Source organism: Rutilus rutilus, assembly GCF_951802725.1.
Source record: "Rutilus rutilus genome assembly, chromosome: 21".
NCBI lineage: Eukaryota > Metazoa > Chordata > Actinopteri > Cypriniformes > Leuciscidae > Rutilus > Rutilus rutilus.
In genome coordinates, this window is record NC_140226.1 from 21,877,040 (window position 1) to 21,890,417 (window position 13,378).

General features: G+C 39.4%; 1 protein-coding gene across 1 annotated transcript in view; it reads right to left on the reverse strand.

The window, feature by feature from the left end:
• Positions 1–12,698, reverse strand: part of msrab (methionine sulfoxide reductase Ab) — a 30,835-nt gene extending 18,137 nt beyond the window's left edge. Inside the window, exons 1-4 of the mRNA XM_084393372.1 lie at positions 12,475–12,698; positions 5,146–5,214; positions 3,952–4,071; positions 1,331–1,435 (exon numbers count right to left, since the gene is read on the reverse strand). Of these exons, the coding sequence (XP_084249498.1) occupies positions 1,331–1,435; positions 3,952–4,071; positions 5,146–5,214; positions 12,475–12,646 (466 nt within the window). The 5' untranslated portion in view covers positions 12,647–12,698. The remainder of the gene's footprint in view (positions 1–1,330; positions 1,436–3,951; positions 4,072–5,145; positions 5,215–12,474) is intronic.
• Positions 12,699–13,378: the final 680 nt, after the last annotated feature.

A 13,378-nucleotide genomic window follows, 5' to 3' on the forward strand; every position in this document is an offset into this window, starting at 1 on the left:
AGTCATTTAATTGTTCGGACAACCCACAGACTAATCGATTTTGAAAATATGTATCTGCACATCCTTTGTATTCTCATAGGTAAAGGAAAACAGAGCAAGGTAGATGTTTAATCACATCTGAAGGCCATTTCTGACAACTAACCCTGGCTTCTAGGAGTAATTTTCTACGCTCTACTTTCTGGGGCGTTCTGGCTGACAGGGTGATGGTGTTCCAAGTGACTTTTTAAAGTTCAAACACCTTCAGAACATGATGTGAATTAGAGAGCTGGCACAGAACCGAACACACAGGGTAATCATGTCAGCTCAAACTGATGATTTGACATATGAAAGAGTAGTAGACAATCACTCCATGGTCCTTAAAACCACACTCTGACATTTAGGGGCGTGTCTTCAACTGGCAGATATATAGGCATGCATTACTGATCTCCAAATGGAATTTGTGTACCTTCCATGAAGAAAAAATACAAACAAGAAAAGTTATTACAGGGTCTGACTGAACGAACCACAGACGTCATATAAACTATTCAAGCAGAGACTGTAGTCCCACAGTGCAGCGATGAAGGAGAGCCGAAGAGTTGTGTGTGTGCGCTTCAGGTCCTCAGGGTCAGGCTTTATGAATGTTTCAGAGGAGTGTCTCTTCCTCTCTTCTCTCTCTGTTTTAGGGTGACTGAACACAGAGAGCCAAACAACAGCTTCATGCTGCAGCCACACTGTTACATCAGACAGACAGATATACAGATAGATAGATAGATAGATAGATAGATAGATAGATAGATGGATGAACTTTAAATCTATTTATGTGTCTGTTTGGGATCAGATACACACCAAGTCTCTCTGCTCAACCAATTAACTGAATGGAGTGAATTCATTTTTGCGTATTTATACATTGGGGTTTTGGGGTCTCATCTTTAGCGCTGGATTTCAAGCAGACAGCCAGGCTGATTTATTCTCAAACGAAGACCTGAAGGACGGCACAGACGGCAAATATCAGCTGTGTGTTCAGGATTGGGTCTGTTTCCAGTGGATTGGAGGAATAGGTGACGCTTGCACTAATGCACACATGCACAATGTCTCTTTTCCTCTCATGGCTGAATTGGTCTCAGACACATTAACATAGCCAGTCTGAGGCTGTTCCAATTCCCGCAAGATCATCCTGACCATCCAGCACACACAAATGCACAGGGCAGTGTGAACAGACAGATGCAGCCATGTTTTAACCTCATGAGGCCGTTTGCTTTTGGACCACTGCATCTCACACCCAGGGGTCTTTCTATGGACATCTGTGTGAGTGAATGTTTGTAGATGTGAGGGAATAGGTGTGTTTGTTTACCTTGAGTGGGGTCATGGCTCTCCCAGAAGACTTTGAGAAGTTTCTCTAAGCTGACATCTTTAGGAGAGAAGACCACTCGCACTACTTCTGTGTGCCCCGTTAGACCTAAAGAAATGGCAGGAAAAAGAAGTAACGCACAAATAGAACTGCGAGTGATTTTGCAGTCTATATTAAATTATGGCTACAGAAAAGGATGTTGAGTACCATTCATCTCACAAAGACATTAAGACATTTAAAAAATAATATTTAGCAATGATGCATTAAAGGGATAGTTCACCCAATAATGAAAATCAGCCCATGATTTACACATCCTTAAGTCATCCTAAGTGTATATGACATTCTTCTTTCAGACGAATACAGTCGGAGTTAAATAAAAAATTTTTTACTGGCTCTTCCAAGCTTTATAATGGCAGTGAATGGCTGTTTATGTTTTGAAGTCCATAAAAGTGCATCCATCCACGATAAAAGTGCTTCACACAGCTCTGGGGGGTTAATAAAGGCCTTCTGAAGCAAAGTGATGTGTTTGTGTAAGAAAAATATCCATATTTAAAACATTATTGACTAAAATAACTAGCTTCCAGCAGACGGCCTACGCAAGTCGACTTATGCTAAAAGAGTAATACTTGATGATGTATGACGTAGGATGTAGGTGTAGCATCAAGCTTTGACGCCTCTCGCGGTTCAAAGCTCCTCCAACATTTCTCTTTAAAAATTCTCGTTTTAGACTTTTAATTTGTGACTGGTGTTTTGTTTTGCTCTATCATCTGCGCTTCCGCGTTTGTCATTACGTCATGCTTCGGTTCAGAAGGCCTTTATTAAAGGGATAGTTCACTTTGAAATTAATTTTTGATATGTTTTAGCTTACCTCAAGGGCATCCAAGATGTAGGTGTCTTTGTTTCCGCAGTAGTTTCAATTTTGATATTTTTAGGTCAAACCGTTCTTGTCTGTCAGTCATATAATGCAGGTCGATGGTCATTGTCTCAAAACACAAGCACAGAGTCCAAATTAAAACAATTCCCCATCGTCCAAATGAAACAATTCCCCATCATAAGTACAGAAAACATCTATGTTTATATCTATACCCGCCCGCGCCGTCAGATCATTTGGACGTGTGCTGTTTTCAAGAGATAACAACGATATAAATACTGTTCGTTTTCTCACACAAACCGCTCGTTTCGTGTCTTAGGCCATCAATGTGTACTTATGATGGGGAATTGTTTCATTTGGACGATGGGGAATTGTTTTAATTTGGACTCTGTGCTTGTGTTTTGAGCCAGTGACCATAGACCTGCATTATATGACTGACAGACAAGAACGGTTTGACCTAAATATATCAAAATTGAAACTACTGCAGAAACAAAGACACCTACATCTTGGATGCCCTTGAGGTAAGCTAAAACATATCAAAAATTAATTTCAAAGTGAACTATCGCTTTAACCCCCCAGGGCCGCGTGGAGCACTTTTATCATGGATGGATGCACTTTGATGGACTTCAAAACATAAATGGCCATTCACTGCCATGATAGAGCTTGGAAGAGCCAGGACATTTTTTTTTATATAACTCCGATTGTATTCGTCTGAAAGAAGAATGTCATATACACCTAGGATCCCTTATCCCTTATCATGGGATAATTTTCATTTTTGGGTGAACTATCCCTTTAAACTGAGCATAAGAGACAGTAAAGAAATGTATACAAATATTTATATTTCAAATAAAGTAGAATCCTGAAAAAAATTATCATGGCTCCCATATTTCAAGATTACTATTTTTGATAAAATAAATGCAGTCTTGGTGAACAAAAGAGACTTCTTTCAAAACATTTTAAACATTTACTGACTTAGTATGGTACAGTAAGTGTATTGATTGTATTTCTTGTGGTTATGAAACCGATGAACTTCATGAGGTGAATCCTGGGATGCTGATAAACTGTACTAAAGCAGATCTCACAAAGTCTTCAACTTTTTAAATGGTTTTGTAAACAAATTCAAGAACAATTTTAGGCACACAAAAAAGGCACAATGATCATTTATAATTTCATAAAATAATAAATAATAATAAAACCATAATTTCAAGCTTTTAAGTATAAACCTTTAAAAGGTTTTTAAGATCATGAGAACCATTCTGTCAAATGAATCCGAACTTTTGACTGGTACTCAAACACCATGCACTTACTGTGCAAAACTGTATCTGCATATGCGTATACAAATAACAAAGCCTGTCTACATATTAACCCGAACACCCAACCCAGTTCTGACATCTGCAGGTCTTCTCCAAACTACACACTTAAAAGAGAATGTGTGTGTGAAGCCAACCCTCTGCAGAGCTGCAGTCAGAACCTTCTCACTGGGACCAGTTGAGAAACTGCAACATCACAGCTGCATCCCTCCCTCCATTTCATCTCTTCTGAACTGTCTGGCTACAAGTAGGTCATACAGAGGAAGGGGGAAGGGCTGCGGATCTGGGAGAGAGCAGTGCACTCTGGGTAGTTCACTGCAGATGAAGGGAATGTTTTGGTGAAGGCTGCCGCAAAGCATTAATTTGGGTACAATGAAGCTGCTGATGGCCTTACGGTTCGGAAACCTCTTTGATATGGGAGGGGAACGAACAGTTAGACTCACCTGAACACACCTCATGGTAGGTGGGGTTAGGTGTGAAGCCCCCAGCATAGCCCACTTGTGTAGAAAACACACCAGGAATCCTCCAGAAGCGCCTCTCTGCTCCCCAAAAACATCCCATACCTGAACAGAAGTGGGACAGACATTAAATGGCAAATAATTATAGGATTGACTTAAAAAGAGACAAAATTGTCTTTTTGGTTCCACTACAAAGCCTTCCTAACTACAGCTGTTTGACATCAAACAAAAGTCAAATTCAGACACCGTTGATACCTCCCAAAAAAATTATAGATAAAACCTCAAAATGGCATTTTATTCTTTTTTAAAATATTATTTTCATATAATTTTTTATTTAATTTTATTTTTGTGCTATAACCTTTTAGCATAGTCCCAAGCTAACATCAATCTCAACTGGAATCAACTGCAAGCTTTAGATGCTTCGTGTGAAAAGCAATTATTCATGTGTGTGAACGTTGAGAAAGTTATGGCCTATGTACAGCACTTACACTACAGTTCAAAAGTTAAGCTTTTATTTAGCAAGAATGCATTAAATTGATCAGATGTGACAGCAAAGACACTTACAATATTACAAAACATTTCATTTCAAATAAATGCTGTTCTTTTAAACTTTCTATTTATCAAATAATCCTGAAAAAATGTATCACCTTTTTCCACAAAAATATTAAACAGCAACTGTTTTTAACTGATATTAATAAGAAATATTTCTTGAGCGCCACATCAGCATATTACAATGATTTCTGAAGGAACGTAATGACACTGAAGACATCACTGGATTTAATTTAATTTAATTTAATTTACATTTTATATTAAAATAGAACACAGTTGTTTTAAATTGTAATAACTTAGGAATTTCTTTTTGAACAGTAGTGTATACGGTTCCATTTCAGTTAGAATGCTGTCATAGATGCTGCTTATGTAGACAGTTTACTAGGTCTTGGAACAGAACTACAGTTCTGTATCAATTGATTCTGTTCATTTAATCTGGCTCTTAGCCACATTTTTATTGGCTCAGGAAATCAAGAGGAGAGAGGGGGAGAAATTAGATAGGAACATGACCCAGCCTGGACTCAAACCCAGGTTTCCCATGAGCCACCACTCTGACACAAGTGGTACTTTAAGAAGCAATGTATTAATTGCACCCAAGGATGTCTGGAATATGATCTTCTCCAAACTCACCAAACATGATCATCTCCATGCTGTCAGGAAATGGTTCCACTGTGGGGTTCCCAATGGCGGTGTGCTTTACTGCAGAAACATAGGCGAGAGAAACACAGCAATATAAATGTTGTGTTATCAATGGGGTGTACGTGTGCACAAGGTGGCGCTGTTCCAGATGGTGGGACTGTCAGACTGGTTTCTGTGGTGAGGATTATTGCAGATTTGCCTGGTCTGCTCAGGCTAAGCTGAATCAGTGCTGCTGTTTCTGCAGTGGGAGACACTTAGCCGATTACACTGCTGTACCTCCCCCACCCAACACACACACACACACACACACACACACACACACACACACACACCTCTAAACCATCCAGAGAAGGTCACAAACCATGAGTGACGTGAACGCATTGGAAGGAGACAACACCAGCTCTCTGAAAGCCCTACAGAACGACCTGCAGTGGATTAGGCCACAGGGAGAAAAAAAGAGGGTGGACAAACAAAATGTTTCCTGAGTTGGATGGATGAGGCCAACTGTGCCATACTGGAATTAGAGCAGTAAAGAGGAAGAGAAAAGGGGCACAGATGTGGGGAGGATTAGAGCTAAGAAGACTGAAGTGATTTACCACCTAAATCTCCAGGCAGCAAAGGATAGTGGTTTACACACAGTGCACTAATATTAGCATATGGATGAAGAGATGTGTCATGGCCCCACAAACAAACACACACAATAGTGCATTTAGGGCAACATGCACCCCATTCCCCCTTTAATCTTCCTAAAGTTTAGACTATATATGATAATGACCTGAATACTGAAAATCTGTCCATTACTGATTGCAAAAGCTCGGTATGAAAGTTAACCTCTAAAAATTCGAAGTATTAAACTTTGGCTGCGGACATGAATGATGCCTCAAATTTTGTGGCTGGCTAAGGAGAGGTGTGCTATTACTTTTCTAAGACTTCAGATTTTTTCCTGACGGACATAAAATGTGTGAAACAAACCCTTATAAATGTGCATTGAAGAAGGAGCCCAAGCCATTTCTAGAAACCAGAACATAATAGAGACTTAGGGGTGGGTACCTTTGATTTAGGGCAGTAAGCAACCAGCTAGCAATGACATTTGCAAGGACAATAACATCTCACATTTTGTTCAGAAAATGTAAAAATCGAGAATCTATAGAGGTACAAACCTATATATTCTCAAAATCTACTAGTACCGGTAGTTGGGTTGTCTGAATGACTAGTCAACTAATCGGAGGCCCTGAACAATTACATTTTTAAACAATTAAACATTGAAACAATTAATTTTGGTTTTCTGAGCCCAATCAGGCAATTTATTTATAGGTTTTTGCATTCAAAAACAGCTAGATGTAGTGCAATGGAATGTAACAGACTTTTTCATTTAAAAAAAAAGTTTTTAATTTTGACACAGGCCCTGTTTACGCCTGGTATTATGTATTTTCGTTGATCCGATTACAAGTGGATGACAAGTGTAAACGGGGTCCAAACCGTTTTGAGCTAGTTCTCTTTTAAATAAAAGACTACTCTTAGCCTACTGAACTAATACGCAATCATTGTGGGACGTGTTGTGTAAGATAGCCCACCAAGCAATTCAAACTTCGCTGCTTTGTGCTAAAACGCATGGATTGCATTTAAAATCGCAGCTTCCTTTTCCGTTTTATTCGCTTCCTTTCCTGATCGGACATAATCCACATAACATGGGACTAATATTCTTACTATACGTAATCCAAGTAAGACAGTGGATCACTGAAAACACATCTTAATATCAGGTGGAAACAGGGCCATGGTGTCTTAAAAACACTTTTGACAAGATGCTCAAGTAATAAAACACGCTGTAAGACGTGACGCAATAGCCAAAGACATATTGCTGTCTGTTTACACCAGTGCTTTAAAGGGACTTTAAAGTAGCAAAACACTCACTTAGAGGATTTTCCCGTGCAGATAACAGCTTAAGCACAGCATGCTAATTAAACAGTGTGATCTTTTTCCCAAACCAGTTCAACGCAAACTCTAGGCCTACTCCACAGCTGATTCTAAATGTCACCGGTCAAGTCATTCACAGTGCTGATTGCTAACACTACGCCAACAACTAACCCCTAACCATACCCGTCCTACACCCTAATCTTACATAGATAGTTCACCCAAAAATGAAAATTCTGTCATCATTTACTCACAGTTGATGGTAGCCATTGACTTCCATAGTATGGGAAAAAAATACTATGGCAGTGACAATGGCTTCCGTCAAATGTTTGGTAACCAGCATTCTTCAAAATATATTATTTTGTGTTCAACAGAAGAAATAAACTAATACAGGTATAGAACAATTTGAAGGTGAGTAAATGATGACAGAAATTTTGATTTTGGGTGAACTATTCCTTTTAACCAATAAAATTGGCTGCAGGGAGGGAAACTGGTTTGGGGGGAATCATGCTAATTAAACCATTGCCACTAACAATATAACAACAAATAAAATAAACCCATATAAACTAGCCAGTTGTTAGATGACAAGTTGATACTGAATTATATTATCCATCGGCACTGCATCCACAGGACATGCAGGCCAGAATTAAAGCACAAAGTGTATTTGGTTTCTTTTGCTAAACTTTAACCTGTTTTGCACACAGAGCATATTTAACAAAAAGAACGCTGTTTAACATACAAGGAAATGAGATGACAAGCAAACAACTGAGAGACAAAGACAGGCAGGCAAAAGCCATGCTACCAAATCAAGATAAAAAGAGCTGCTTGTTTTGTCACCTTGACAAGCAAAGCTTTCTTTTCTTCTTGTCGAAGTGAGGACTTGTGCATCACACACCTCTACAGTCACATTTGCCAAATCTCACTATGTTCGAACAGACCACCTGGCACTGACCTGCCAGCCAAGCGTACAATTATGCCATTTCTAATTTCTGCGAGGGAGGATCTGAAAAGAAAAGAAGAAGAAAAAAAAAAACACATTTTCCAAATAAAAAAAGGTGAGAATTGGAAGATAAATGAATTTCAGAGTGAGTGATGAAGACAGGATTGGGCAGAGGAATAAAAGCGAGGGATGCGCAACAGATTAGAGCAGCGGAAATAAGGAGCTACACGTTTTTTGTCTTTCATTCCTTCGTTCCTTTTGGCAGCAGATGAACACACAGCCGCTCAATCCAGTGAAGAAAAAAAATAACGTAACAAACAAACTGGAATGAAGTGAACCTAGCCAAGAACACGCCAACATAACCAACATCCACAAAAGCTCTGGCACCGCAAACCTAGTGTTTTCTCTCTCTACCATTCTCCAACCTCCTCCCTTCACCTTCCCATAATGCCTTTCTCTCGCTCTCTCCCTGTTCTATCTATCTCTCTCTCACACACTCACACACCAACCACAGCAGTGGGTATTTCTCCCGAGGAGCTCTGGCATGGCTCCAGGAGGTGCCAGTCTGCCTCCTTTAACAGTGCCCCGTGACTGTGCCAAAAGACGCCTTCGCCAACACCACAACACCTTACCAACCGCTCTGCCGAAAAAAGGACAGCGAAAACAAAAGGGGAAAAAAGAAAGTGAGGCAAAGGAAGGCGGGTGAGGCTGACAAAAGAATCAGAAGAGGACTTTTTTATTGGAGCGGCAAGATTGGAAAAAGGACCTTTCTTCTCCAAAACTTTTATTAGAACGGACCTAATTTGGGGTGAATTGTGTTCCGGCAAACAGAAGAAATAGCAATAGCCTTGTCAAATATCAGAAATCGCGCAGAATCGCAACACTATTTCTCAGGGTATTGCATGTTTTTCCTGCAAAGTCTGCCCATCCATCATCATGGCATTGGAATGACCCTTCACAATCCCTCCACACAACAACTTTCTCGTGACCCAAGGACCTAATGTTCATCTGGACTATTACAGCACGTTTCTGTTGTCAACGGTGCCGCCGACGCTTTTGAAAGGAATACTTGTCCTCTGTAACATTGGCATATGGATGAATTGTGATTGGTTGGATGCATATCACTGGTGTTGGATCTAGGACTCCATGTTTACTTTGTGGCACCTTAGCCTTTGCAGTCGCTCAAATGTTCCTAACATACAAGACATGACGCAAACATTATTCGATTTTGGTTGCAAAATTCAGACAACTCAAAGTCACAAAAGAATCAATGGCATCTAGGTTTTCAAACAATTGGAAAAGATTTCACTATTCGTAACCCCACTTAAATCCTATTATAAACGCAACTAGTAAGGTGAAATATTGATTGGTTCCACGTCCAAGCATATTTTCTGTCTCCTGCTTCAAGTATGATTACATAAACAAATATACAGTGGAGAAAAGGTCTATATTGTGTGTGGAGGCCTACCTGCTGAGTTTATGACTCTGAATTTGAAGAAAAAAATCAAAGCAATATCAGTCTAAAAGTGTCTTAACCAACTGGTCTTCACGTTCTTGTTAAACATGGCATATTCAAGACCATTTCTGTAGGAACGCAACATAACCACCTCATGCTGGGTCAACTTCAATCAGCTGAGACACTGGAGTCAACGACAAGTTCAAGTGCCTGTATGTCCCCTGGAGGCGACTGCTGATGCATTCATACCATACTTTCTATTCAAACCTGTATCCAAGCAACCATTTCCGGTTGCTATGGTGAAGAATGCCCCCCACCCCCCCACCCCCCATCACTACAGTTTGCAAGATAGTGCACTTAATCTGTGGAACACCTCCAGCATTCTGATGCCCGAGACAAAACATAAGCTAACATATACAGTTGTAGAAAAGACAGTATTTTCAGAACCTAAGCAAACAAATGTCAACTTTCTGAATGACTTGATGATGCTAAATCGAAGTATTGTAATGCCTGTATAAAAGTCTTCACAGATGAACCGATAGCTTTACTCAGCATGAAGACCCCAATAATATAGTCTATATAGTCTAATCTAGATGTTTTCACAAAATGACAGAAAGCTCATGATTTATACTGACAGGTCAGTGTATTGTAAACTAAGGGTTTGGAATCTCAGCCACTAACTCAAAGGTTACGGTTTCAATCTCAGGAAGGGGAAGCTCAGGATCTGGAGAGCTACTTTGATTTCAGTTTTACTCCTTTCACCACTGTGCCCTTGAGCAAAGCTCTTAACTACAGCCTGTTCACGACGGACCGACCCTCCTATTTGTGTATTCTATGTTGTTTTGGATAAAAAGCATGTGCTTAATACTTCTATCTATGTGGGGGTGATGGAAAACCAATAGCAGTCATCCAGACACTCTTTACAGAAATTGTAATTCGTCGCCAAGGTCACATGAAATTGCTCTTTAATGGAACTGATGTAGAATGTGCATTATTTCAGAGGATATACACACAATAAAAGAATAATAAGGCCTGTTTGAATCACAAATAATGCTAGTAAAGTGATTACACACTACAGTACTAAAAACAATTTTTTCAGAGATTTCATTTCATGACATCAAATGAAATGCATATTTTGACGTCACATTTAAATACACTGCTAATAAAGACATTTGAATAGAGAGGCGTGACTGTGGCGATGACATCAGTACATTTTCTCAGGCTGTGCCAGCATGGCAACAGCAGGTAAGGTTTGATCATCCTCCCCAAAACCCTGTTCCACCCCCCATGGATGCAGAGGCCCGGAAGCTTCCGCCATGCCGTGACAGCGAGCTGCTTCGACAGAAGGGCCGGGAACGCGTGACGGGGGCGGAGCTTTCATGCGCATAATGCACAGATGGGCCCCTGGACACTGCTAGGGCACCAGAACTCCCAGGATGCACCAGGCCAGCAAAACTGTCATGGTTATATCTGAAGGCACAGTCACCTGATTTATTGTTTGTTGGTGGTAATATAGTTTCGTTGATTATTTACAGTGAGGAACTCCACAACCATTTCTGGAATAAGGGCAGAGAGTGCCTACTAGTCAACTGTGCCGAGTTTTACTCTAAAAAGACAAGAACTCAGTCCTGCCAAGTAAGCCAAGAACTGATGCATTTTTTATGACCCCTTTCATCTAACCGTAGCAGAGTATCAGACATGTAAAATAAGTGAATGTGGGCTTCACTAGCACACTAAATGTTTAGTTCTGAACCGTTTTAATGCTGCTTCTCATCAAATCATCCCAGCCTAATGAGAGTTTGACGTCACTGAGAATCAATCAAATATCCAAAAGAGACATTTTCTCATTATTCTGTTTTTAGTCACTATGCTTTTGCTGACAAAAAGAAAAACATTTTGGTTTTTTGCCTCATTAATCTTTCCTATGGTAACCATAGTTTTGAATTTATGTACTACAGGTCAGCTATTGTTTCTGGGTCATTTCTACAATTTACTATTTCTTATGTCCTCAATACAAATTGACATTAATAATATTACATTTCAATAGATTATAATTCTAATGGGTTAAAAGGAATAAAGACTTTTTTATATTGCACACTTTTGCCTAAACATTTTTTTTATACAGCTAAATGATTAAAAAAATGAGTTATTTACAATATTAATACTAATAGTGAAGTAGTTTTGAGTTACTGTCCATCGTTCTATGTTAATCTAAATACTTGTAAATAAATAGATACATAGATTTTGGTGGTATGCAGATTTTACTCGGTTTACTTCCCAACAATATCTTATAAGACAATGGCATTAATGTGATGCAAGTCATGTAAAATGAAGTGAGATCTGTTTAAATGTTATTCTAATAACTTTAAATACCATATGTTACTGTTAATTTTGTGTCTTGTCTACCCATTTATGGTATGGAGCTTTTAAGATATAGACATTAGGCTATATGAAATAACAGTTATATCTAAAAAATGTAGTATCAAATAAGATCGAAGGACAAATTATCTCTCGATTATTAAAAAAAGGGTAGAAGAAGTAGCCTATATTTTAGTTTATTAATTCTATTAGGGTATATAAAAAATATAAAACATAAAAAAATAAAGATGCAAGTTTCAAAACCCAAAAGGAAATTAAGACATTTGCTACCAAATTACAATAAAAATGTGGTAACTTGCTATCTCTTCCATCAGAAAAAAATATATTAACGTTACACAAAATGACAGAACATGGAATAATTCTACACTACACTGTATTAAGGACATTTTATATTAATTTATTGTGAAGTAACTTTGTGGCATTATTCGGAATTTCGGTTACTATGGTTTTTGTTTGAATGCGGAAGTTGTCGTCTATACAACTGGCCTGATGTCCCGGATGTAATGTGCCACAGGAGAGTTTATTCTATGAGAAACGCACGAGTGTCACATCCACCTGCTTTTACATCAGTGTCCCTTCACATGTGACATGACCCGCTGCGTGGCAGCCGAATTTCACGAAAGACAGAATTTACCTGCCACGACCATTTTCTCCTCCCTGCCCTTCAGTGAGCGCTCTTTGGCGGTCAAAACGCTCTTGTTTGCCATATTGAGCTGAGCGACTGTCACGCGCAGATCGAGCTGCAGGACGATGACGATGAGGATGATGATGATGGCCGTGTGCGCTCCCGTTGCAGAAATAAACATGTCCGCGCGGGCGCCATGGAGCTAAAGGAGGAGTGAGGGGACAGCCTCGCCCACCTCATGAATATTCATCAAGTGATGGGGGACTTCGCCAGATGAATATTAACTAGCCAGAGGTTAATGTGACTTTGCCACAAAAGCCTCCCGTGCGGTATGTGCGGGTAAGAAATTGAATTAAAATAAATATCCACATTAAGATAGCAGTTCGGCATGCAAATGAGCGTCACTACGTCTGCCGGCATAGCAAAACTGAGCATCTGTGTACTGTCGTAGAGGAGCGCGGCTGCATACATTAAAATTAGCATCTGGAATCCATTCATCATGATTATTGCTATTTCTGTGCATGTAAATACTTGCATTATTCCCTTCCATTGCAGTGGCTGCTTTATTCAGGTACAAGTGTCAAAATAAAGGCACTGCCTAGCCTGTCAAAGAAAGGATGCTATGCCTTCCTTAAACATTCAATTCCTCGTTTAATTTCAAGACAGTGCCATAAAAAAGCAGTATAACACGACACTGTCCATTTAGGTCATCGTCTAACCTTTTGATTCACTGTATGTATGCTGTGCTTAACCTTCAATCCAAATATATTCCCTGCTTTAAAATATTAAACAAGGTTAACACAGACCACCAGTGATCCACAGAATCCCATAAGCTCAAGATTTGTAGCTGTAATGTCTGCAAGTGTAGCCTTTCTTTTCTGTGTTTTTGAATACTCCTCGACAGGGTTGTTTC